This window comes from Suricata suricatta, chromosome 11 (assembly GCF_006229205.1).
Source record: "Suricata suricatta isolate VVHF042 chromosome 11, meerkat_22Aug2017_6uvM2_HiC, whole genome shotgun sequence".
NCBI lineage: Eukaryota > Metazoa > Chordata > Mammalia > Carnivora > Herpestidae > Suricata > Suricata suricatta.
This window is the reverse complement of record NC_043710.1, coordinates 13,952,035-13,979,269: the sequence shown is the minus strand read 5'-3', so window position 1 is coordinate 13,979,269 and position 27,235 is coordinate 13,952,035. Positions and strand designations below refer to the sequence as shown.

General features: G+C 39.3%; 3 protein-coding genes and 1 long non-coding RNA gene across 5 annotated transcripts; 3 read left to right on the top strand and 1 right to left on the bottom strand.

The window, feature by feature from the left end:
* Positions 1 to 2,304: 2,304 nt before the first annotated feature.
* On the top strand, positions 2,305 to 3,243 carry LOC115307019 (olfactory receptor 5D14). The gene has a single exon (XM_029957643.1). It carries the CDS (start codon positions 2,305 to 2,307, stop codon positions 3,241 to 3,243), a length of 939 nt encoding a protein of 312 aa, XP_029813503.1.
* A 10,221-nt stretch (positions 3,244 to 13,464) lies between these two features.
* On the top strand, positions 13,465 to 15,821 carry LOC115307018 (olfactory receptor 5D18). Of its 2 annotated transcripts, XM_029957642.1 has the most exons (2): positions 13,465 to 13,481; positions 14,966 to 15,821. In XM_029957642.1, the coding sequence occupies exons 1-2, from the start codon at positions 13,465 to 13,467 to the stop codon at positions 15,819 to 15,821; spliced, it is 873 nt and encodes a 290-aa protein (XP_029813502.1). The 2 variants fall into 2 exon arrangements, with proteins under 2 accessions (XP_029813502.1, XP_029813501.1); XM_029957641.1 differs by lacking the exon at positions 13,465 to 13,481 and having other exon boundaries at positions 14,949 to 15,821.
* Positions 15,822 to 17,899: 2,078 nt separating this feature from the next.
* Positions 17,900 to 26,429, bottom strand: LOC115307020. Its single transcript, XR_003915525.1, has 4 exons — positions 26,357 to 26,429; positions 22,827 to 23,192; positions 18,725 to 18,816; positions 17,900 to 18,136 (listed from the first exon to the last, which is right to left on the bottom strand). It is a non-coding gene; the product is annotated as an uncharacterized LOC115307020 (long non-coding RNA).
* Positions 20,306 to 21,241, top strand: LOC115307014 (olfactory receptor 5L1-like). Its single transcript, XM_029957639.1, has one exon. The coding sequence runs from the start codon at positions 20,306 to 20,308 to the stop codon at positions 21,239 to 21,241; it is 936 nt and encodes a 311-aa protein (XP_029813499.1).
* Positions 26,430 to 27,235: the final 806 nt, after the last annotated feature.

The window sequence follows — 27,235 nt, the reverse complement described above, 5'->3', positions numbered from 1 at the left end:
AGAAACACCACAGGCCGGGATTCTTGGGTTACAACAGTCTGCTTTTAAATGTGGTGCCCATGTTATTATGCAGAAACATCGGAAAATAAGGCCCCGTGCTGTTTTCCATATTCAGTTGTCCTAGGGATACCCATGCAGCTAAAAGTTCAAAGTTCAGGCTTTGAAAGAGACAGCACTATAGCAAGAACATGGACCGTGGGTAGCTGGACTTCTTGCTCAGGTGATTTACTTCTATCCTTGGGAACAGGAGTGCTGTTGACTTTTGCTCATGCCCGATGTTATGGGTTGTTGAGAGAGACAACATCCAGTTTATGGCAGCAAGAGTAGGTTGCATATGAAGTTGGTAGCCTATTATCAAACTGCTCAGTCTTTACTAGGGTCCATGAAAAACTCAGATGCTGTATCTCAAAAGGTGAATAGATGCGTGCAAAGGAGGTTAGTACTTTACCTTAAAATCCTAAAGGTCCTGGGCACCTGGGTGGCTCAGTTGGTTAAACATTGGACTTCGGCTCAGGTCATGATCTTGCCGTTAGTGAGTTTGAGCCCCATGTTGGGCTCTGTGCTGACAGCTCAGAGCCTGGAGCCTGCTTCAGATGCTATGTCTCTCTCTCTCTCTCTGCCCCTCCTCTGCTCGAAATCTGTCTCTCTCTTTCTCCTCCTCAAAAATAAATAAACATTAAAGAAATTAAAATCCCAAAGGCCTGATTTGTGATTCATGATAGCGGTTTATTTAAAATTCTTAATAATGTGTTTTGTGAATTCACATCAGCAACAATTACACATGTTGGGTCATATGGGCCACATAGCACAGCAGACTGACTTGTTAGAGTTTTCTCTTGTTTCAGGACCCACTCAAAATGGACAGAATTTGGGGTAATAACTTTGTATATGGGGTCGGAGTAACCTCCTTAAAATTGGTATGTGCTCCCTGCAGAATCAAGGCGCCTGCTGAATTTGGGTGTAGATGAGGCAGGCTTAAGGAAATGCTAACTTGCCTTAGCTGCATTATTCCAGAGGGCATTTCAATTATGTGCCAGCAAAGCCTCGGAGTCAATTTCAAGCTGCGATTTTTCCACGTAATTTCAAGGATATTTTGGTCATCAGAAATGGTACCACAAGACCTGGCATTTACCTTAATTACCTGTTTTGATGCTTGTGAGGAATGAGTTGTTAGTGATTCTCTGGAGTTTGAGTCTCCAGGGTTACAGCATGAGCTATAACTGCCTTGGTGGCCCCGTTTTGCTTGGCTTACACAGAAACGGGGTGGTGGCCTGTTTCTCTGTAGCAGGTACGTTTATTCAAGTTTTCTCTGAAGTAATGGGGATAGTCTTTTCTTGACATGTAACTAGGGTCTTCTTTTTGTCTTACTTTTTATGTTAAGTCACTATAAATGCTATCTAATTATGAGCCCAATAAAATTATAGAAAGAGGTTCACACTCATGGAAATATTTGGCTTTAAGTCAATAAAATAAACTCATCAGCTGTAAATGGGTATATATTCAGGTCCTCTTTATATGCACCTTAACTTGGCATATAAAATTTTACAAAAATGAGAATGAGTTAATTCTCAGAGGATTCTTACCTGATAAGTCTTGGGACCCTTAAGACTTCTCTATAAAATGTCTGGGCTGAAAGGAAAGCTAACCTTTCAGGTACAAACCCCAATAAAGTATACCCTCCTCTCAGAAGTCAAAAGAATGTATCATTCTTCTGAACCCCTCAGGTGATAATCAATTCAATGAGAGAAACAGTCTTTACTAAACAGAGGTGTTTCAGTGAGATTGCTATGCTGTTTTCCTAGATTTCTCTAACATTTTGCTTCCATCTTAGAATAGAAATATACCTTCTTCAAGATTTTGATTGATTTGCGTACACAGGTAAAGTATAGTAGCAATATATGTTGTTGATTGAAGCAAACATTTCCCATTATTTTCAGGCTCCTTCACTAGCTTATGCATTTATGTGTAAACATTTTCTATCAGTTATGTGCATGTTATGCTACTAGCTAACGGCTGGATGCATACACTGCAAGATGGAATTTATTTCTTATGGGAACACAAATTGCAATGGTAATGCAAAGACATTTCAGAGACTCAGCTTGGTTTGGTATGTTCGTAGCAGTTATCTACCTGAGGTATGCTCTATACCAAAGAAACCAAGACTGATAACTCTTGTTTCTCAGTTGTTTTTTATCTACCATAAAACATGATGGCATATTTTTCTCTAACTCCGTAAAGCTTCTCTTTGACAGAAACAACCTCTTCCTCCCCTCTCCCCCACCTCCTTTCAAGGGCCCTGCAGTGATGGCTGCAAGAAATCTGAGTGTGGACACAACCTTTGCCCTCTTGGGTTTCACAGATTATCCAGAGCTTCAGATTCCTCTCTTCCTTGTGTTTCTGAGCATGTACATTATCACCGTGGTAGGAAATCTTGGGATGATAGTAATCATCAAGATTAACCCCAAATTTCATACTCCTATGTACTTTTTCCTTAGCCACCTTTCTTTTGTTGATTTTGGTTACTCTTCCATCATTACTCCCAAGCTGCTTGAGACCCTGGTCACAGCAGATACAAGCATCTTCTACATCAGCTGCATGTTGCAATACTTCCTGTCCTGCACTGCCGTGGTGACAGAGTCCTTCCTGCTGGCAGTGATGGCCTATGACCGCTTTGTGGCCATCTGTAATCCTCTGCTTTATACAGTGATCATGTCCCAGAGGCTCTGTGCTCTGCTTGTGTCTGGATCCTATCTCTGGGGAATGTTTGGTCCCTTGGTACTCCTCTGCTATGCTCTCCAACTAAACTTTTTTGGACATAACACAATCAACCATTTCTTCTGTGAATATACCGCTCTCATTGCTGTCTCGAGCTCTGACATACGCATTCCCCACCTGCTACTCTTTGGCTTTGCCACCTTCAATGAGGTGAGCACATTGCTGATCATTCTCACCTCCTACATCTTTATTTTTGTGACTGTACTAAACATCCATTCTGCCAGCGGGCGTCACAAAGCCTTCTCCACCTGTGCCTCCCACCTGATCGCCATCACCATCTTCCATGGGACCATCCTTTCCCTCTACTGCGTGCCCAACTCCAAAAACTCCAGGCAAACTGTCAAAGTGACCTCTGTATTTTACACAGTGGTCAACCCTATGCTGAACCCTCTGATCTACAGCCTGAGGAACAAAGATGTGAAGGAGGCCCTCCGGAAATTAATAGACGCAAAAGTCCTATTTCACTGAATGAATCTCAGAAGATGTTTTTCATCCCAAGGAACAATGGGAACAGAGCCTTGTAAAATATTCAGCTTATATTTGCATGACGTTTTTATACATGAGTTTAATATATTGTGAACCGGTAAGCTCAAATCCAATGAAGGTGCAAAAGAAATTAATTTGGTTATGAATTCCACAGAACTGTGATCCATAAAGCCTCTATTTTTTCAAATTATCTAAAAATAAGCACATAAAATATTACAAAGCCCAATAGATGATTCAATGTAGGGAATAAACTTCCTGAAGGAAGATGTTAACTCACCATAAAAATCTCTCTGATTTGTTCCTGCATGTGAAGATGAGTGAGTTGACTTTAAAGTTTTTTGTGTTATAGTCTCTGAAGCATCATCTTTGTTGGGAGATGCAGATGGATAGGCTGTGTGATAAAAGGAGAGGATGCCAATTCTTTTCTGACACCTTCATTCCTTGGGTTTTGTGTATTTAATGAGTGGATGGTCTTAGACTTCACAGAGCTTATATTGAGAAGTACACAGGGAAGAGACAATTACACCTGTTATGTAGATGATGACACAGTATCCAGAGACTAGTGTAGAAATGACTAAAATGATTGACCTAAGATCAAAGGGTCTCAACTCTATGGACTGAAAATCTAGTGTCCTTTTATGATAGCATTGATGTCACTAGTCTGAGAGAGATCACAGAAGTTACTTTTTTCCTAGATTGTCTGTGAAAATCTCTGGATCATTTCAGTATTCCTAGATTTTGCTTGGATAGGATTCCTCAGAAAGCCACATTCCCAGAATTATTGGGTCTGGAAGTCTCTACAAGTGTATCTAATCTAGTTCATATGTATTAGGCCTGGGATGAAGGTAATATATGTTCTCTCTGGGAATATTAGGAATCACATTTTGACATTTCTGTTCTAATGTTTATATGAATGACTAAGCAAGCACAAATATCTGTTAATAAACACCCTGAAAATTAAATTAAATTATAATAGAAAGGCTAACCCAATTTTAAATTTAAAGTCATTATTATTATTGTTTTAAAAATGTTCTCATTGTTTATTATCTTTGAGAAAGAGAGAGAGAGAGAGAGAGAGAGAGAGAGCGAGCATGAGCACAGAGAGAGGGAAACACAGAATCTGAAGCAGGCTCCAGGCTCTGAGCTGCAGCACAGAGTCCAATGTGGAATGTGGGGCTTTAACTCACAAACTGTGAGATCATGAGCAGAAGTCAGATGCTCAACTGACTGAGACACCCAGGAGCTCCTAAAGTCATTATAATTAAAAACAGTGTCATGCTGGGACCGAGAGCCACATGAAAGAAAGATGAAATTAGATCTCTTCCTCACTTCATACACCAAAAGACAGTTCTAAAAGCTTGTTTAAAACTTGTATTACATGAGGGACACCTGAGTTGGCTCAGTTGGTTGGGCGTCCAATTCTTAATTTTGGCTCAAGTCATGGTCTCACAGTTTGTGCCCCATGTTGTTCTCTGCACTAATACTGTTTGACCTCTTTGGGATTCTCTTTCTCTCTCTTTCTGTTCCCTTTCCACTGATTGGTTAACTAAGCATTAAAAAAAAAAATCTTGGATTACATGAATATACAAACCTTCTTGGCAGAACAACATTAAAATTAAAATGATAAGTGAAAAACTATTTAAAGCACATGTAATAGAGGTGAAAATGATAAGCCTACAGAAAAATAGGCATATGAAATAGTCTGTATAAAAGGAATAAAAATAGCCATTAAATGCATGAAGATTCCTTCAGCTAATTCAAAATAAGAGAAATACAAATGAACTCTTCCCTGAGCCATCACTTTGCACCTATCAGAATGACATATCTTGTAAGTGAATCTGTGGGGAAATAGACACTTTATACACTGGGGTGAGGCCACATCCTCCTTGTGATAGGAACTACTAGCCACATTATATATACATTTACCCTCTTTCCGACATTCATGGTTCTAGGAATCCATCCCGAAGACAGAGTAGCAGGAAAACTATAAAAACATCCCCACTAGCATTATTTATAATAATAATAATAAGGTCAAGATCTCAGTTTGTGAGTTCAAGCTCTGCATTGGGCTCTCTGTTGTCATTACAGATCGTGCATTTGATTCTGTCTCCCTCTCACTCTGCTCCTCCTCCTTCCCCCCCTCCTTCTCTTCCTCTCTCTCTCTCTTCCTTTCAAAAATATATAAACATTACGAAAAAAGCATCAAAGGTCACCCAGGTGTCTCAGTTAGTTCAGCATCTGACTTTGGCTCAGGTCATGATTCCTTTCATCAGTTTGAGCCCCTCCCTCGTCAGGCTCTGTGCTGACAGCTCAGAGCCTGGAGCCTGCTTCAGATTCTGCATCTCTCTCTCTCTGCTCCTCCCCTGCTCCTGATCACTCTCCTTCTGTCTCAAAACTAAATGAACATTAAAAATAATTTTAAAAAAGACATAAAATATGTTTAAGTCTAAAAATTTTAATTTAGATACTGTTAGACCCTACCCCCTCAGGTCAAACTGGACCCTAAAATACCAACCCACTTGCCCACTCCCATTCTGGTAAATAGTTAAAGGTTGAGCAACTGGGCCCTGGAAAGACCCTAAGAATGTAACTCTGATAATGAACATTGTGACCTACTTGTTTTTCAAGGTTCTGTTAAGCCACCCCACCCTTTTAATAAGACCTGGCTGAGGCAAAGTCCACAGATGAAAGTCACCTAGTCATCCCCTCCCACCCCCCGTGGTATTTTAGGTGTCTTACTATGATTGGTCATTTAAAAAGACTAAGAACTTTAAAATAATAGGTTCCCACCAAAACTAACATCGGTGTATTACAATATAATTGGCTACTATGAAATACTGTAAATTGTAATTGGTTAACTACATGATGACCCAGTTTGTCTTGCCAAAACACTTAAAAACCCTGAGCTCCTGCTCAGTGGGGCTCTCTTCCAAGGACTTCCGGCCAAACTAAAATAAACCCATTAACTAACTCCGTTTGGGTTCATGGATTCTACTCTCGGTGACTCGCATTGGGAATAAAAGGTCTAGCAATACTAAAAAAGAAAAAAAATAGTAAATCATTGGTTACTATTAAAGGTTGCTGGGGATTTCAAGGCATTACTCAGAAAACTGATACATAAAGGAAATAAGTATTTATTTTGTCTTTCCTTTATGAATTCAAGGTTACCTAACAGTTTATGAGGTGGAATTCAGGGAGACTAAAAGCACAAAAGAGGATGGAATTAGAAAATCACTGTATCAGAATTCCTAATAAAAATTGCACCAAGGCAATGGTTTCAATAAGTATTAAAATCATTAAGCAAAATGTGGGTGGTAAATAATCTAGCTGACACTACCTGCATTCACAGATGAGACCGAGGATCCCTAGAAGTCAGACCATCAGTTAACATGTGCTTTTCTTTTCTTTCTCTCTTTCTTTTTCAATGCTTATTTATTTTTGAAGGAGAGACAGACAGAGTATGAGCCAGGAAGAGGGAGAGAGAGAGGGAGAGACAGAATCTGAAGGAGGCTCCAGGTTCCAAGCTCTTAGCACAGACTGCTACTCGGAGCTGGACATCAGGAACTGTGAGATCATGACCTGAGCTGAAGTCGGCTGCTTAACTGACTGAGCCACCCAGGCGCCCCAACATGCGCTTTTCTAATCTGATGTCACAGGAGGAGTCAGAACAACGTGTGAAAAATTCTTGCTGAAAAGAAGCTAAGAGAATGAATCAGAACTAATAAAGTTTCTTATATATCAGTTTACAAAAACTAGAGCAGGAACAAGTCAAACGAGACCAAATAAAGCAGTATACCAAATGCAGAGCATGCAGGTTTCTGCAAATGGTCGAATATTTCTGCAAAACTACCTGAATACAAATACATTCCTGTCCACATGTGTGTACATGCCCATGCACCCCACCCCCACGGAACTGTTACACCATACATGGAACATGATGTTACAAGATGCATTGAACACTTACATAATAAAGGAGACTGAGTTATAGCAACCAAATGTGTGTGAAATTTGGTAAAGATATATTTTTGGTTAGGTGGAATTTTGGTATGGGGATTTGATCAAATGTTCATTTTACCAACTGTTACACTTTTTCTACAATCCTATGAATGAGTTAGTTCTCTTAGCAAGTAGATTGAGAGAGAAATATAATATTCTATACATATTATCATATTTTAAATAATTCAAGTCAATAAGCCTGGAAGTCAGGGACTCACTGTTCATAAAATGTTCTGATCCTTCAGGACAAAGGGCAAGGCACACAGTCTTGTTTCCAGGCTGCACACAGGACTTGTGGCCTAGAAATATATTTGGGATGGAAAAAAGAAATCAGCATAGCCAGCAGCTCTTGTGGGTCTGGTTTTGAACCTTGTAACTTTGGCTCAAGGGTTTTTTTTGTTTCCTCGAATATTTCAAAAGACAACTTTTTAACTTAAAAAAACTTTTTATTTTTTTACTTCGAGAGAGACAGAGACAGCCCAAGTTGGGGAGGACAGAGAGAGAGGAGAGGGAGAGAACCAAGCAGGTTCTGCGCTGGCAACACAGATATGGAGCTTGAAGCTGTGAGATCATGACCTGAGCAGAAACCAAAGTCGGACACTTAACTGAGCCACCCAAACGCCCCTCCATGAAACTTTTAAAAATTACATTAATAAACCTTTTTTTTCCTTAAGTTTTATCATCTCAAATTATTTCTGCAGACCTGAAATTACTCAATGATAATTTCTTAATGAAAACGTACGACAAAAGTATTCCACTCATGACATCCCATATTTTATTGTTCAAATTTTGCAGAATCTGGTCTGGATCACCCAGTGGAAGAACCAAGTGGCACTCAGAGACCTTGGAAGGTGTGTTATTTTACACCAGTGGGCTCAGAGGAGATCATTCTCCAGAGGTCTGAGCCCAGCGCATCATCAGAGGGAATAAAACATAGCCTGTTAACTTCCGCATTCCTCATTAATGCCTGTGACAAGCAGGGTGGGAAGAAAAACCCAGAAGGGGGAGCCTCTGATCAGGGACAGCTATTTCCTAATCATCCTGTTGGCCATCTTATAACAGACTTTCCCCATCACTAATACCAAGAGAGTGGCATAAACAGAGCTTTAAAGAGCCCATAGGTATACCCAGGTAGACTTCCTTCTTTTCCCTTCTGCCATAAATAATGTCACTTGGAAATATCCAAGTTATAATTTTGCAAGCAGATTTAGAAAGCAGAGAACATCACCGCATACTGACGAATTATTGAGATGCATATAAAAACAGTGTGAATTTTTTTGAAGTTTTTACATAAATTCCAATTAGTTAACATACAGTGTAATATTAGTTTCAGGTGTAACCAGTGATTCATCACTTACATACAGCACCCAGTGCTTTTCCCAAGTGCCCTTCTTAGTACCCATCACCCATTTCACCCATCTGCCCCACCCCCTCCAGCAACCCTCAGTTTCTTCTCTATAGTTAAGAGTTTGTCTCCTGGTTTGCCTTTCTTTCCCCTCCCCCCACCCACATTCATCTGTTTTGTTTCTTACGTTCCAAATATGAATGAAATCGTAGAGTATTTATCTTCCTCTGACTGACTTATTTAGCTTAGTATAACACTGTTTATCTCCATTCACAGCAGGTGTTGGCAAGGATGTAGAAAAAGGGGAACCCTCTTACACTGTTGGTGGGAATGCAAACTGGTGCAGCCACTCTGAAAACAGTATGAAGTTTCCTCAAAAGGTTAAAAATAAAACTACCCTATGATCCAGCAATGGCATCATTAGATACTATTCAAAGATTTAAGAAAGCACTGAGTTGAAGGGATACACACACCTCAATGTTTATAACAACATTATCTAAAAGAGCCAAACTATGGAAAGAGCCCAAATGCCCATGGACTGATGAATGGATAAAGAGAAGGCGGTGAGTGTATGTATGAGTGTATGTACAGAGACACTCACACAATGGGATCTCACTCATTTATAAAAAAGAATACAATCTTGCCATTTGCAGAGTATGCATCTGAAAATAAGTTGTATTTTCTGTTTCTTTTGCCACTAACTCCACACTCTTTCCGCAGATCTTTGGAGGGCTTGCTCTCTCACTTCATAATGGTACATAACTCTCACTTCATAATGGTACATAATCAAATAGCACCTCACCGTGGTCTTGTTTGACCTCCATATTTAAAATTATATCTTCATGAGTACCTGGGTGTCTCAGTCCATTAAGCATCTGACTTTGGCTCAGGTTATAATCTCACAGTTCATGAGGTTGAGCCGCACGTTGGGCTCTGGGATGACAGCCCAGAGTCTGGAGTCTGCTTCAGATGCTGTGTCTCCCTCTCTCTGCCGCTTCCCTCCTCTCCCCTGTCTCTCTCTCTCAAAAATAAGTAAACACTAAATAATTTAAAAAATGATATATTTAATTATATTTTAGCATTTATAATTACTGAAAAATGATCACATATTTATTTATTTGTATTTCCCCTTAAATAGAAATTTGTTGAAAAAGGGACATTCTTTCTCTTTTCCCCCCAAACCTAAGATAGTACCTTGTAATACATGGGTACTTACTTATCCTCATCAGGTGCCCAACCACTTTTCCCTGGTTCCTGTAGTGCAACACAAAGTTCACAGACCAGTCACTGCTTTAATTCTGACCATGAACATACACCCTTCAGTCTTTGCTCATTTGTATTGCTTGTTACTACAGAGAGATTATATATCTTTTGAAAGAAAAGTTTTAATGTGACCCACTTCTTTATTATTCTTATATCCACAGTGTAACCATGCATTTAATGGATGTGTAAAAAATGTTTGCTGAATGAATCAACATGCTAAAACTTCAGCAAATTTACCTGTAAAGTTTTCTGAAGGAGAATACTTGAGATATTTTCTATTTTCCATTAATTTCACCATGTTGCTCCTGATCTTCAAAATGTCATGATTTCTGTTATAATAAACCTGACTGAAGACAGGAACTTCAGTGGAGTGGACATTTCTTTTGGTTTGTTTATATTTTGTTTTATTGTGACTGCAGTTTCAAGAATGACTTCTAAAGCATCCTTATCATTCTTTGTCAACTATCTCCTCTCCGCATTGAAATTCATCATAGGTCTGGTAGTTTGGCTGTATTCCCAGGTCCTTTGGAAGGCCATGTTTAGTGTTCAATAAAGATTCATGGTAACTGACTTTACGCTACTCATTCCTCTAGGGGCTTGGGTTATACTAGTGAACAAAGCAATAAATGATCTCTGCTCTCCCAGAACTTTTATCATAGCCGAAGAAAACAAGCAACATACAAATAAGAAAATAAGTAAAAATTCAAAATATATTTGAGGGGCTCCTGGGCAGCTCAGTTGGTAAGCAGCTGACTCTTGACTTGAGCTCAGATCATGATCTCATGATTTGTGAGCTCGAGCCCTGCATGGGATTCTGAGCTGACAGTGCAGAGCCTGCTTGCGTCTCTCTCTCTCTCTCTCTCTCTCTCTCTCTCTCTCTCTCTGCCTCTCCCCCATGTGTGCTCACTCACACACTCCCTCTCAAAATAAATAAAATAAAATAAAATAAATGTATTTGAAACATATGAAGAACTTTAAATACTAAACTGAGTAGTAGAGTAGCTCGTGTAGTAGAACAGTGTGTTCATGGAAGGTCTCACTGAAAAGCTACATTTGAACAAAAACTTAGGGGAAAGCATTTCAGTGTGTAGGAAATGTGAGTAGAAAAGACCATAAATGAGTTGGTATATTTTTTGGAAAACAAACAGCAAAAGACAAAAACAACGGTCACAGTAGATGGAAGAAACAGGTGGTTAAGAGTGAAAGAATAAGACAAGATTTCAAAGGGACTAGATCATTTTCCCAACTCGATATTTAAGTTTTAAAATATTTCTCCTTTAACTCTCAGTGAATCAACTCTCAGTGAATCATGATGACCTAAAAGATGGATCTTCATCCTTCTCCAGCAGGGTTGGAGGGGTTGGTAGGGGGAAAGACAGTTATGCCTGGTATATAGTAGCCACTCAGTGTTTGCTAAGGATGGTTTCCATCATTCCATAATTTTGATAATTGTTGTAGGCATGGAAATAATCAGGGGTTGGAGAAGTGATTTTAAAGTGGAGGAGCACCTGGGTGGCTCAGTCAGTTAAGCGTCTGACTCTTGATTTTGGCTCAGGTCATGATCTCATAGTTTGTGGGTTTGAGCCCTGCATGAAGTTCTGTGTTGATGATACAGTGCCTGCTTAGCATTCTGTCTCCTCTCTCTTTCTGCCTTTCCCCTGTTCTCTTTCTCTCTCTCTCTCTCTCTCTCTCTCTCTTTCTCAAAATTGAATAAACATTAAAAAATTGAGAAAATAAAGTATAAATTTGGGGGGGCACATGGATGGCTCAGTCGACTAAGTGTTTCACTCTGGAGATTCAGGCCCATAGCAGGTACTGTGCTGACAGTGCAGAGCCTGCTTAGAATTCTCTCTCGCGCTGCCTTTCCCATGCTCTCTCTCTCTCCTATTTATTTCAAACTAAATAAATAAACTCAAAAATATATAAATTTTTGTATAAAACTCTCCTAATGCTGTTACAGGTTTTTAAGATTGTATCAGAGAAAAGTGATTAATTTTAATTGTTTATTTCATGACCTCAAGAGAACAGGGCAAGACATAATCCCTAGGGTTCATGTCCCAAAGGTTGTACTAAAGATATACAAATATCCCCATCAGTCCCAACCAGGAGAGGCCTTACCTTTGCCATCAGCAGGTTTGTTTTTAGATTCTAGAGACAGGTTGGTATGAATTTCGATGTAGGATATCTGGAAAACAGCACAGGAGGGGGAAACACACCCTTAGATCTAGTCATTTCCTGAGAAATATTTAGTCACTGCAAAAGTAACATATCTGAACATGTAAGGAAGATAAAGTGTATTTATGCTACATAGTTTTTCTTAGATGGCCTGGCTCAGGTGAACAAGGGGTACCGGGGTTGGGAGAATAAAAGAGGTCTGAGAACTTCAGGAATGTGCATCCTTTTGTTCCTGTAAGTTACTGAAGAAATAATCAAGGTAGGATAGAGAAGATGTAAGTAAAATGAAACTAGCAGAGATTGAACAGACTCTATTGAAAAAATTAAAAGGGAACAGCTTTAATTAAGATTATAAAGCAGGAAACCCATGTGTCTGAAAAAAATTAGAACAAAACAGGGAAAACAAAGATAAGAAGATTTCAGTGGTTATATTTCTTGGACTCAGTGATATAGAAAAATTTTTACCTACATTTTAATAATAGCATTTGGAAAGCAAGAATCGTCATCTTAAATATACCATTCATTTAAAATAAAATAGGGAGGGGAAGGAGGAGGGTTGGAGAGAGAGAAGGACATAAACCATGAGAGACTATTGAATACTGAAAACGAACCAAGGGCTGAAGCGGGAGGGGAAGGGGGGGGAAGGGGTGATAGTCATGGATGAGGGGGCACTTGTGGGGAGAAGCACTGGGTGTTATATGGAAACCAATTTGACAATAAACTATTATAAAAATAAAAAACAAAATCTGAAAGGGCTTAGATAAGTGAAATATTGTAGTAAGCAAGAAATTGATAATTAGAATGTCTAGCTTCATGCTGGATTGTCTTTAAGGTTGTCTTTGATACTCAGACATATGAGTTTAGGGACAGAGAGGGCCATTAAACTCTCAGTCTTGAATGTGATCTGATATCTTTATTGACGGACCATCTGAAACCGTTTCTTGGATCGTGGGACCAGAGATAACCTTACCAGAGAGATGATGAAGAGTTTCCTGCTACGGTAGATCTCAGACATGTTCGGCACCAACTGGAGAAAGACAATGATACTTTATATTACTCTTTTCTCCTAAAATGTCTTCATAGTGTATTACTGCCTCTAGTTTTTTAAAAAAAATCCTTCTCCTTTACAGATAATATATGGATGGTATGCCCTGCATGTCTTGAAGGAAGAAGATAGGTGAGAAGAAAGAGAAAGAGAGCAAATCCTAGGTAAGGAAAGTTTCTAAGTCAATCTTAGTTATTTCTGAGAGAGAAAATTCCCCTAACTCTTGCTCTCATTTCATTGTGATGCTGCTTTCTAGTGCAGCTCTGTGGTTGATACATTGTGAGTAGACTATTTCCCATAGGTCCAGAGACTCTGGCTTGTCACAAATTACAAGTATGACCATCAATAAAAGAAATGCCTTACTTTCTAGACCTAGAACATGGGTCACAGTCTCATGTGGAGGAACGGACGTATGTCTGGGATTCTGATCAAGGCTGTAGTCGCAGATACATAGATTAGTCCTTACTGTCATGTCACTGGGAATATCAAGGTTTCTCCAGTTTGTTTTGTCACTTCTAGAATAAGGAAGTAAACATGATTATCTTTAACACCTAAACTAATTATTTATCAAGCAATGAGCTGAGATTGACAATTATGAGCCCATTCATTAGTTGAGGAGAAAACTCTGAAAAAAAAAAGAATTAAGGTTTATTTTGATATCAGATTCACTGATTACAAAGAAAAAGATTGAAGTGTTATATGAAATGAATGATAAAGGCACAAATATAAAACGTTAGGGGTTTTTGTGCTTAATGTCACAATGTAAACCTATGATGGAAACAGGAATTTATTTGGACATTTCTCATTTTTGTACAGCTTACAAGGCTGACATAATCAGTCATTAAATTATGCTAGGTGTAACTTTTATGAGCTTATAATATTGAAGGAAGAATGAAACAGTTATGGGAATGTCCGGTCCGGTCCCGCCCCCAGGCCTGCAGGGCGGTAAATCCAGTCGTTCCTGAGGGAGGGAGAGAGAATAGGGCAGGAAAGGGAGCACAGAGAGTGAGGCAAGACAAGCGTTTCTGATCAAGCCCCCTTTATTGAGAAAATATCCACACCTTTATAGGGTTTGGGGCGGGAAACTGACCCAGGTTGGTTGCCAGGTAACAGAGTCAAATGATTATTAGAAAAAGGGAACCCGAAACTGAAATTTCAAACATGGCATCAAAAGGAGCGCCCAGACTTGGCGTCTGCGATGCTGGGCAGGGGTACAATTAACACTGCATAAGTCCGAATGCGGTTGATCTTTTGTTCGATTTGGCTTCTCCCGTCTGCCCATCTCCAATCCCATCCCAGAGTTGGCAAATACACATCCCTGGTCTGTAGGTGGTTAATCTTGTTTTTCTGGTCTCTCCCTACAGAGAGCAACACTTCCTGCCAATAAGCTGAATCTATGCAGCTTCCCACATGGGAATAGTTGATTTGAAATAAACATAAATCCTTTTATCTCATGCTTTTATTTGTAAGTATTAAAAGTTACCATTGAGGTTTTAAACAGTTTTTTAAATATTTCATTTTTATGTAATCTGTACATGCAACGTGGGGTTTGAACTTACAATGCTGAGATCAAGAGTCACATGCTCTGTTAAGTCAGCCAGGCACCCTAAGAACTTAAACAATTTTAACATAATAATTATGTTGCTTTTATACTTAAGGAACATTTAAAAATGATTTTCATGTCTTCAAATATTAGACATATAGCTTATCTTACATAGTAAGTACATAGAGAAATTAAGAAAAGACATGTTGCTTCATCTTCCAGTCTCAGTAAGGGGTAGTGAGGCAAGCTTTTTAGATGCTCACTCTCTTTAACATTTTTATTTTCAGGACCGATTCCATCTCTGGCAAACAGAACCCATCATGTTACTATCAGGGAGAAATAAAAACGGGACTATGTTCACTCTCTTGGGCTTCTCAGATTACCCAGAAATGCAAGCCCCCCTCTTCTTGATGTTTTTGGCCATGTACAGTGTCACTGTTGTAGGGAATATTGGGATGATAGTTATAATCAAGATTAACTCCAAACTGCACACCCCCATGTACTTTTTCCTCAGCCACCTTTCATTTGTGGATTTCTGCTATTCCTCCATCATTGTTCCCAAGACCCTGACAAACCTAGTTGTAGAAGACAGGACCATTTCATTTCCAGAATGTATAGTACAATATTTTTTCTTTTGTACCTTTGTGGTAGTGGAATCCTGTTTATTAGCTGTGATGGCCTATGACCGCTTTGTGGCCATCTGCAACCCTCTGCTTTACACCGTGGCCATGTCCCAGAAGCTCTGTGCCTTGCTGGTAGTTGGATCATATGCATGGGGGGTAGCATGTTCCCTGATATTCACATGCTCTGCTATCCAATTATCTTTCCAGGGTTTTAACACAATCAATCACTTCTTCTGTGAGTTCTCTGCATTGCTCTCCCTGTCTTGCTCTGATATTTACATCAATCAATTTCTGCTTTTCTTTTTTTCTATCTTTAATGTGGTCAGTGCACTGGCCATCATTCTCATGTCTTATGTATTTATCATTGCCACCATCCTCAAGATGCATTCAGCCAGTGGTCGCTGCAAAGCCTTCTCCACCTGTGCCTCCCACCTGACTGCCATCACCATCTTCTATGGGACCATCCTCTTCCTCTACTGTGTTCCTAACTCCAAAAACTCCAAGCACACAGTCAAAGTGGCATCTGTGTTTTACACAGTGGTGATCCTTATGGTGAATCCCTTGATCTGAGAAATAAGGATGTGAAGGACACAGTCAGCAAGATAATGGGTACTAAAGTCTTTTCTTTTTGAGCATGTTATTTGAGTAGAATTTGTCCCTGAAATGTAAATCAAGTGTTTTCAGAAAGTTTGATTGTAAAGATACCTATAAACATAATGAAGAATTGATGTACAATGGAAAGGAAATTATGAAACTGGTCAGAGGAAAAGACACCCAGAAATATGCTTCAAACTCTGAGAATTATCAGATGAAACAAATTCAGGAGAATGCACATAGATTATTGAAATTTTGGAAACTGATTACTTGTAACTAATTACATCCATGAAATTCTTTAAATGTGGACTGTATGTAAGGGCACAAGCCACGGGCAGTGATTTGAACCCTATTGGTTTAGGAAGTATTATAGAGTCAGTAAAGGAGCAGACCTGGGAGATATCCTAGACCCAGTCCTTGTTAATGGCTTCTGGTGTCCAGCAGGGAGATGCCACCCCAGCACCATCAGTGGCTCTGGTCTTCCTCACACCCTCATTTGGGGGGAGGTTACAGATCAAAAAGCAGCACATGTCCTCATTTTATCAGTGATTCCAACTTGAGGCAAGTTACAACTGTCTGTGCCTCACCTTATTGTAAATGTGTGTACCTATATTGATCTCATTTAGGTTTATTAAGATAAAAGGTGTTAATAGGGTGTCTGGGGGCTCAGTCGGTTGAGCTTCTGACTTTGGCCCATGCCATGATTCAGGTTTGTGGGTTTGAGTCCCGCATCTGCTCTGTGCTGACAGCTCAGAGCCTGGAGTCTGCTTCGGATTCTGTATCTCCCTCTCTCTCCTGCTGATTCTCTCTCTCTCTGTCTCTCCAAAAAAAAAAATACACACGAAAAAAATTTAAAAATATTTTTAAAAAGCTAAAATGTGTTAATAGTCATATTCAGAACAGTAACTGGGTCATCAAAAGTGGTGAGTAGATGTGAGCATTTATCACTCTTCTGAGTTAAAGGAGGTTTGTTATTCGCACCTGTTGCTAGTATTTGACAGAACTCTGGTTTGACTTCAGACCCTGTGCCTTCCAGGAAGAAGCTTCAGAATATGACATAGGCAAAGTTTGTAAGACATAGTTATCTATTTCATAAAGACAGGATGATCCCTGGTTCACAGAGCAATGCACGGCGGCAGCATAAAATGGTGTACAGTGTATCATGATCTCTGGGAGGATCCTTGTTGGTTACAGTCATGGATGCCCAGCTGGGGTAGCCTTTCTTCCTGTTTCTATCTCATGGAAGAAGTTATCGGAGTCCCAGGATAGTAGTGTTTTCTTGATATCTCACTAATATCTCAGAGAGATCAATAATTGTCTTGGGAACCCTAGGGAACATGGGTCCCAAATACACACACACACACACACACACACACACACACACACACACACACACACAATGTAGGAGGCGGATGCAAGACCCTGCCCGAGCACATGGCTAGGTAAGGCCTGCCGGCCTCTAGTGCTCCCGCCCCCCGGCCAGATACCGCGATGAGTGAGAGACCAATGCGAGGCCATGGAATAGGTCAGCCCTGCCTCTGCCAGCCTATCATGAGCTGCCGCGCAGCCTGGGCGGCAGGTATATATGGGGGAGCAAGCGGCGGGGAGGGGGAAGGAAGACGGAAGAAAAGAACCAATAAAAGTCTCTGCAAGGAATCCCGGTGTCGTCAGTTCTTCAAACTGCGGGCAGTTTGAGCGGCTCCGGCACACACACACACACACACACACACACACACACACACAGAGCCATAAGGCATTTCCATGGTAACATCTCCAGAACGAGGGGAAACAATCCTTCTCCCACAGGAAGTTGGACTGTGCTCTCTTTTCCTGGGGGTGGGCATCAATGATATTTTCTAGGTGCTGAATGTGTTTTCTCTTTTTTTTCTCATAAGTATAATTTATTATGGACATTACTATGAACAAGAGGAAGTGTAGAGGAGAGGAGTTCTGTATTTTGCTCTTTCTTAGATTAGAGACTTTTAAAGGAATGCCATGTTTTGATCACTTCCTTGTGAACACACTTTTGCTTTTGTATGGAAAAACAGCCTCAATCGGGAATGGAAGCAGTTTAATCTGCAGGACCAACCACCTTGTAACAGCTGCTGGTGTAAGAGGGAAGAGGGTGCAAGGAAACTGGGGAGAATGACTGGTCTCTCCTTCTCTTCTTCCTCATCTCTTACACTGACTCCATCCTTGAAACCTGGAAAAGACTGCATGGAGGGTCCCCTGACAGCCTCTCAGATGCTCAGAGCTGCAGCAAGGGGGTTTCAGGTCCCTAGAGGGACCACCTGTGAGGCAGAAAGAAGAAGAATTATTTTGGTCTTGTGCACAACACTGAGAAATGTCTTTCTGCAGCAGGCTTCTCAACCTTGGTACTATTGACCTTTTTGGTCAGAAAATATTTTGGTGTTTGCACCAGCTGCTTGCATGTGTGTGTCTGTGTGTGTGTGTGTCTGTGTGTGTCTCTGTGTGTATGGCTAGGGGTGCGCAGGGAAGAAACTGCCATCTGCATCATAGACTCTTCAGTGGCAACCTTGGTCTCTACCCACTAGATGTCACTAGCACCCCTTCCTATTGGGACAACCCAAAAAGTCTTGGGACATAGCCATAGGTCCCAGAGGGACCAAAATCCCTCCTGGTTAGAAACCACTTCTCTATAAATAATCAACAGCCTGATTTTCCACCTTTAGACTTGAAAACAGGCAAAGGTTTCAAAATAATGTACTGAATTGGACTTGGGAAAAGATGACTTTCTTTTACTGACCATTGAAGAGAGAAAAACCATCTTATGAGAATAACTATTTGTTTCTAGACTGGATTTCTTAATGCACACATCTGTTACCTCTTTGACATCACTTGAAAAAAGGGGGACACACCTGACTGTGTTGAATTTTCGTGAAGACTATCTCTCCTCCAGGAAGAATCAGGGGGTGCCTCCACACCGTCAGTCAGGCAAGTTTCTCCATTTCTTTTTCAAATGATGAGAAGAAAATATTTGTTTCATGGATTTTGTGAGGATTAAGAATGCCAAGCAAATTATGTATGCAGATATAATATTTTATCTATGCCTTCTGGCTCATTCTTTTTCAACTTACTATTTATCATAGTCATTTCTCAGATCATTAAATGGCCTTCAAAAATAGCTGCATACATTTCCAGAATGTATATGTACCATAGCTGTCACCATTTCCTTCTTGTTTTTTTAAATCTTTTTAATGCTTATTTATTTTTTGAGAGACAACATGTTTAAGTGGGCGAGGGGCAGGAAGAGAGAGACAGAGGATCCAAAGCAGACCCTGCACTGACAGCAGACAGCCCGATGCAGGCCTTGAACTCAGGAACCATGAGATCATAGCCCGAGCTGATGCCAGATACTTAACCAACTGAGTCACCCAGTGGCAGCTGCCCATTTCCGTCTTGTTTGACATATTACTGTTGAAATTTACTACCATAAACAATGCTACCATGAAGCAGCAAACATTTTCATAATATTGTCACACGAACACGTTTGATCTATTCTTCAAATAGATTTTGAGGCTCCTGGGTGGCTCAGTCGGTTGAGCGTCTGATTTCGGCTCAGGTCATGATCTCATGGTTTGTGGGTTCGAGCCTTGCGTTGGGCTCTGTGCTGACGGCTAGCTCAGAGACTGAGCCTGCTTCACATTCTGTATCTCCCTCTCTCTCTGACCCTCCCCTGCTCATGCTGTCTCTCTCTGTTTCTCAAAAAACAAAACAAAAGAAAAACCAAAAAAAAACCCAAATAGATTTGAAGCTGTGAATTTATTTGTTGTATATGTTGTTATAAGGCTTCCCACTCAGAGTAAAGGAAGTTTGAATTCAAGTAGGAACTCCCTGTACAAAGGTTGATATTGAATGACACAATTAAGAAAACCATTATGTTAATTTATAGAAAACAATGCTGGTAAGGAGTATAAAAGCTTCTTCTCCATCTAAAACATATTGCTAAAAAATGAACTCTTGTGGGTAACCAGCCACCATAGACATGCTTCTCATCATTATTGTGGAAAACAGAGAATATTGTGTATTGTAAAACATTATTTGCTGAATCTCAATACTTCCAGGACTCATTAACCATTCTGCCAGGAAAAAGCTATGAGTTTCATAAAAAATATGACTAAGAAATGTTAGATGTCCTTCTAATGAATCAGCATCAAGCTGTAAATTGGGTAGGACTTGTTTAAAGAATCATGTAGGTTGTGATGGATGTGGATGTTTTTGTGTGATCTGTGAATTAAAGTGTGACCTTATGCATCTCCCACACGCCTGCAATTTTCCTACACATCAGAAAAGCTATGTCCTAATTCTTTGCTGAAAAAAAATTAACTATCTTAAAAGTTTCTATGTCTTTTTTTAAGAGATGTCCAAAAAATGAATTTGGGATCGTATAACAGAGGATAAGTATTCATATTTTTCTCCAACCTCAATCAAATGGGAACATGAACAAGGAAAACTGCTCTAGGGTGACAGAGTTCATTCTCCTCGGATTCGCAGGAGCCCCGGAGCTGAGAGTCTTCCTCTTCCTGCTGTTCCTTCTCATCTATGGAGTCACGGTGCTGGGCAACCTGGGCATGATTGCAGTGATTCAGGCCAGCTCTCACCTTCACACTCCCATGTACTTTTTCCTCAGCCACTTCTCCTTTGTGGATTTTTCCTACTCCACTGTCATTGTGCCAAAGATGCTAACTAATACCTTAAGCAAAGACAAAGCCATCTCTCTTCTGGGATGCACTGTGCAATTCTACTTGTCTTCCACATGTGTGGTAACTGAGGTCTTCCTGTTGGCTGTGATGGCCTATGACCGCTTCGTGGCCATCTGGAACCCACTGCTCTACATGGTCACCATGTCCCGGAATCTCTGTATGGAGCTGGTGTCTGGCTGCTATCTCTGTGGGATGGCATGTTCTCTGATCCACTTGTGTTTAGTGCTTGAGATCCCATCCTACAGATCAAATGTGATTGACCACTTCTTTTGTGATCTACCCCCTCTCTTATCCCTTGCCTGCACTGATGTCACTATGAATGACCTATTGCTGTACATCTTGGCCACCATCAATGAGATCGCCACTATCATGATCATCCTCACCTCCTACTTACTAATTCTCATCACCGTCCTGAGGATGCACTCTGCAGAGGGAAGGCGCAAAGCCTTTTCCACCTGTGCCTCCCACCTCACTGCCATCCTTGTCTTCCATGGAACAATCCTTTTCATTTACTGCCGACCTAGTTTTGGCAACAGTATGAATACTGACAAGGTGGCCTCAGTGTTCTATACTGTAGTGATTCCCATGCTGAACCCCCTCATCTATAGCCTGCGGAACAAGGATGTAAAAGAAGCTGTCAGAAAAACTATGAGGTCCAAAATATTTTTCTAGAAAATATTTTCCATGTAACACTTCAGGTCCCAAAGTGCAGGCTGCAGGAGGGGTAAATGAGTGGGTTGTAGCGTTAGAGGGCAGATGAGAGCCAGGAGGAGGTAGTTATGACTTATTCTGTTTGATTCACTGACCCTTGTGCCTCTTCTATTTGCCTCAGGTATAGGCCTGTGTGTATTTCAAAGTTGAAGCCTACTTTTTTTCCTTTTCTTCAATCTATAATCATTTAAATGCATAGGATAAAATGATTCTTAAGATATGTTTGGCTGGCTATATAGCTTTCATAATCTTCATGAAAAACTCTTCAGAATCATGCTTTCTTTCAGGAATTATTATGGAATAGTTTTCCTTTTCAAAATGAGTTTTTTTATTTTACAATGAAGAACATGGCTTTGTCCAACAGTTTATATACAGAGTGAGATTTCTGCATGCACGTGTGTCATTTTTATCTTTTTATTCTCTTTTAGGTTTATTGCTTATTTCCTGTTTTCCTTATTATTTTGTCTCAGTGTTCATTGTTTTTGGAACTTTAAATACTGTCTCATATGAAAAGTAGAGTTAAACATAATTATGTCACTTGAATGTTAGTAAAATTAATTTGCAAGTCATGTGCAAAGATCCTGGACTAATTCCTTGCACATCGTTAGTTCTCCCTTTATTTCCCCATGTACTAATATTACATATATACTTTCTGTGGTATACGACCCTCCCACACACACACACACACCATCATTGAATAGCCCTTAATACAAGCAGCTGCATTTTTGACCTAGGTCACATTTCATGTTTTGTTGTTTGTTTTTTCCCTTTTTCTCTCCATTCTAACTCTTCATTTGGATAAAACACTTTCACTTACAAGTGGAATGCTAATGTACTTTCAGAAAAGAAAATACTTCATGATATATATATATATATATATCTTGTTCTTTACTCCTGAATACACTTTGTTTCCATTATATATATGTATGTATATATATAATGGAATAATACAGAACCACCAAAAAGAATGAAATCTTGCCATTTGCAATAACCTGGATGAAATTAGAGAGGATTATGCTAATTGAAATAAGTAAGTCATAGAAAGAGAAATACCATATGATTTTCTCTGATATGTGGAATTTAAGAAACAAAGCAGATGAACACAGGAGGGGAAAAAGAGACATAATCCATAGAGTAGCCTCTTAACTAGAGAGATGAAACTGAACACTGCCAGATGGGAGGTGGGTGGGAGATGGATTAAACTTGTGATGGGCAGTAAGAAATGCACTTGAGATGAGCATTGGGCATCATACATAAGAGATGAATCACTAGAACTAACATTACACTGTATGTTAACTAAGTGGAATTTAAATAAAAACTTGGAAAATTAAAAAAATCATTTTCAGGGTGCATAGTACACTTTATTTTTCATCCTTGTGGTTACTGAATTAATTCTGTTGTGATGGCATAACAGCTTTGTGGCCCTTTACAACACTGCACTACACAGTGGCTGTGTCCCACAAGCCTTGTGCCCTTCTAGAGGTTGTATCATATGCCTGGGGAGGAGCATGTTTCCTGAAACTCCCATGTTTTGCTTTTGAATTACCTTTTACTGGTTCAACACAATCGATCACGTCTGTGAGCTCTCTTCACCAGTGTCTTTTTCTTACTCCAAGTCTTATGTCCGCCAATTGCTTCTTCTCAGGGCCATGATGATTTATGAGGTGAGCACACTGCTCTTCCTTCTCCCATCTTATGTGTTTTTCATTGCCACCAGTCTCTGGATGTACTCAGCAGGTGAACATCACAAAATCCTCTCCAATTGTCAGTTTTACACCAGACTGGAACCCCATTTTTCAAGGCACCATTCTCTTCTCCGAGTCTGTGCCGTAACTCCTAAACCTCCAGGTGCACGAAGTGGTATCTGTTATGCACAGTGGTGATCCTCATGTTGAATCTCCTCATGTATAGCCTGAGAAATAAGGACAGCAAAGACACAGTCATAAAATAACAGGTTTTTTTTCATATTGAATGCATCATTGATAAACCTTTACCTCTGTTATTATAGAACCCATTTCTGTGATTGTTGAATGATCTGAGAATCAGCTCTTTAAAAAGGATCACTTTAGATTTTCAAAAAGACGGAAGATTTACGATGGAAAGAAAATGAAATTTAGGTCAGAGAAATTATACCGAACTCTGGTAATATAAGACAGGCCAGTATGTTTACCAGAACCAGTGCTTGTCTATAAAAACTATATCATATGATGTAGTCGATAGAATGGCATGTGCAAGAAAGCAAAATGTAGACAACTTATCTGACATATTGTACATGTGCAATAAGTGCTAGTTGTGCTCTCTTTTCTTCACTGATAACTGACGGGTTGTAGGTGTTAAATAAACAACCACCTTTTTAGTTTATATTTAGTGAAATAGATGACAGAAAGGAAATACACAGTCTCCTTTCCAAGAACCTCAAAGCCAGTAGTGTTAGTATATATCATAAGAGTGTCAGTTGGGAGACACAGTTCAAAATCTTTTGTGGATATGAAAGAGAATGTTTATAACTGAATGCATCTTTGCTTGACCTGAGGGATGAGCATGTTTTTAAGAGAAACAAAAGAGAAGGACACAAAGTTTAATCAGGAGTAAAGAACATGAACAATGTTCAAGAGGTGACCATATATAATTAAGTCAATGATTCAACAATATTTTTGAGCTATATTTTAAGACTTCGGCTAAGGCATCTTGGTAAGGTGCTTACGTCAGGTATCTTGATAAGGTGCTCAAAGGAATGAGTATTTGCGTAAAATAAATGTACTACTCTCAATTCCTTCAAAACGAGATCCAGTGTGGAGGACAGAAATATTGACAAGTAGTTTTGAAATATTAGCTTGTTTCTTAGAACAGTGAGAAGAAAAACAAAAAAAATATATTCATCTTCTCTGTTTTAGGCTCCCATGTTAATGCCTATCAATCAGCATAAGTATATTACTAATTTATATGGTCATTGACAAAGGCGTGTCTCAATTCTATTCATCAGGATTCTTAAGGCAGTTTTAATAATATTGTTGAATAAATTTCTTGTAAATAATCAAAGCCATTTGCATTCCTTAAATGTTGTTTTAAACTTTCATGTTTTAATTATAAACTAAATAATTTACCAACCTTAGGTTATTGTGTCTATTAAACACAATAATTAGAATTATCTTTTCTCTGGTAGTAGTAATATTTATAATAAGAAGGCCTCAGAGATAGAGGTTTTTAATTTTCAAAAATTTTATGATATTATGTTTATCTTTCCGCTATCATTAATTTAGCTTCAATAACTTATATATCCTTGATTTTGTACTCTTTGTTTTAGGAAAATCCAAAATTTGTTCAGAAAACGAGTACTCTTGTAATAAAATTAATTACACTTGTAAACAAATTAATATACTTGGTAAGGCTGGTAACCTTGCTGGAATTTAAATGAGTACATTGAGTAGTATAAAGAATTTTAGGGGCGCCTGGGTGGCTCAGTCTGTTGAGGGTCCAACTTTGGCTCAGGTCATGATCTCACAGCTCCTGGTTTCGAACCACATGTCAGACTCTGGACTGACAGCTCAGAGCCTGGAGCCTGCTTCAGATTCTGTGTCTCCCTCTCACTCTGACCCACCCCAGCTCATGCTGTCTCTCTCTCTCTCTCAAAAATAATTAAAACATTAAAAAAAAAGAATTTATGCCAACAATGTAGTCAACTTAGATGACACAGACATATTTTAAAAAGATACATTTACCCAAGCTGACAAAGAAAGAGAAAACCTGAATACATTTGTAGCAATCAATTCAATCTCTGAAACCATTCCCACCCTCCTTCCATCAATACCCAGACAGCTACTACTAACTATTTATATAGGAAAATTGCCGGTTGTTTCACATTTGGTGCTGCCAGTTACTTTTACTAAATAACTACAAAGACAATGGTACCAATTGTAAATTGTTTCATTTTGGATATAGAGGACATGATGCCGCTTCCAAACCATGCAATTATACCAGCGTTACTCTGATACCAAAGCCAAACAAAGACAACACCCAGAGGAAAACCCAAACTTAAATCCCTCATGGATATAAACACTAGTGCCAGAGTCCAGCTCCAGCAGGTCCAGAGTTCCCTGAAGGATGGACGGTGTCAGCACGAGAGAGATGAAAGAGCCTCAAGCTTCATTCTGGTCACCAGGCAGGCATCTCTGCTCTGACCTGAGAGTCAGCTTTATTTATGGTGAAAGGTACAAGGAGCAGAAAGAGCAGTAAGCGTTTTCTGATAATTTTTACAATTTTACAGAACATGGATTCTGCAGAAGTTATACTTCTAATCTTAGGAGTAGTAATAATTGTCATAAAGAACTTCCCTACAGGCACTCAGGCTATCATATGGGAGAGACAGGTATTTTTTAAGACTAAGATATACAAAACCTCATGTCTAGCCCTAAGGAAGTGACCTTTAACCATGAGGCAATTAGCATGGTTTAGTAAAGGTCAGTTTTTTTTCTTTTGAGTAAGCATCATTAGGCTGTTTATAGCTCTAAGAGAAAATTTCCAGAAAAACAGGATCCCCAGGAGCCATAATGCCTGCTCTCACAGTCCCAAAGATAATACATTTTTTCACAGTGGGGACTTTTGCAACTATGTCCAGGCCTTGAAAGTAGTGAGTTATCAGTTAATTGCTCAGCTAGGAGGAAAATTACGTGTTGCTTGCCTTAGTTGCATTAGGATATATCTAGTTTACTCATCTGTTCCCTGACCAGGTGCAATCATGCCTCAGGGACAGGGCAGGGGGACAGGCTGCTCCTGACACTAATCAACAAACCACTCCGAGGTTTGGTTCCCAAGTAGAAATGAATGTTACAAGAGGGTAGGTATTGGTCTCTCCGTGGTGGCAAGAGACTATGCAAACTTGCCGTACCAGGAATTTTCACTCAACTGGGGAGTTTTGTAGCTCCCAACACGCTAGAATTTCTCAACAATTATATCCAAAAATAAATCAAATAGATACAATAAATCATATAAAAGGATTATGAACCACATCAAAGGAGATACATGTAAGAAATGCGTGGTTGGTTTAACATATGGAAAATCATGTGATGGATCACTCACATTGAAAGATGGAGATGGGGAAACAGATGGAATGTCTCCTCGGCCTTGGGTGCAGTCTTTTGCCCCTCAATTTTAGGAACATATTATATGGTAGTAAAGAGGATACCAATTCATTGACTTAAAGTACATGTTGACCACATATACCTTTAAAAAAATTAAAAAAAATTTTTAGTGTTTTATCCATTTTTGTGGGTTTTTTATATAAAACAATTTATTTTTTTAGCATATGCAGTTATTTTCCATCATTTACAATATAGTAGTTACAATGATACTCCAAACAGAAAAGCAAAGTAAAAAATCAAAACCCCCACTTCTATTTCATGTAGCTAGACTTATACAGAAATTAGAAGGTTATTGACCAACTAGTTAATCACCTAATTTCACAGCTATCTGAAGTGGCAATTGTAATATAGCAGCTTATCTATGATACATTCAAGATACATGATACAATTTATTACTTGCCCATAAGCTAAAACACAGCCTACTTAATACCTTTCCTTAAATTCCACCTCTATACTACAGTATACATGAGGTCCATGCAAAAAGGTAGCTACTTTTTATATAGGAAATGGATGATTAAGTCATTGGTGCTGTAAAAGCAACTTCATTTAAACATAACCACCCCCACCACCATAAAAAGAAGAGGAAAAAAAAAGTAATGAAAATAATAAGGGAAAAATCCAAGACATACTCCCTAGGGGGAAAAGAAAAAAAAAACCAGCATGTAATTTCTGTCCTTGACAGAATATATTAAATAAGCAAACACCACCAACAAGCAAAACAAGTACTACAATGTAAAAATATTAAAAAACCGATAACCCTCTCACATGCATAAGTGAAAGATTGCACATAAAGAACTCACATCTTTTCAAGCTTCAA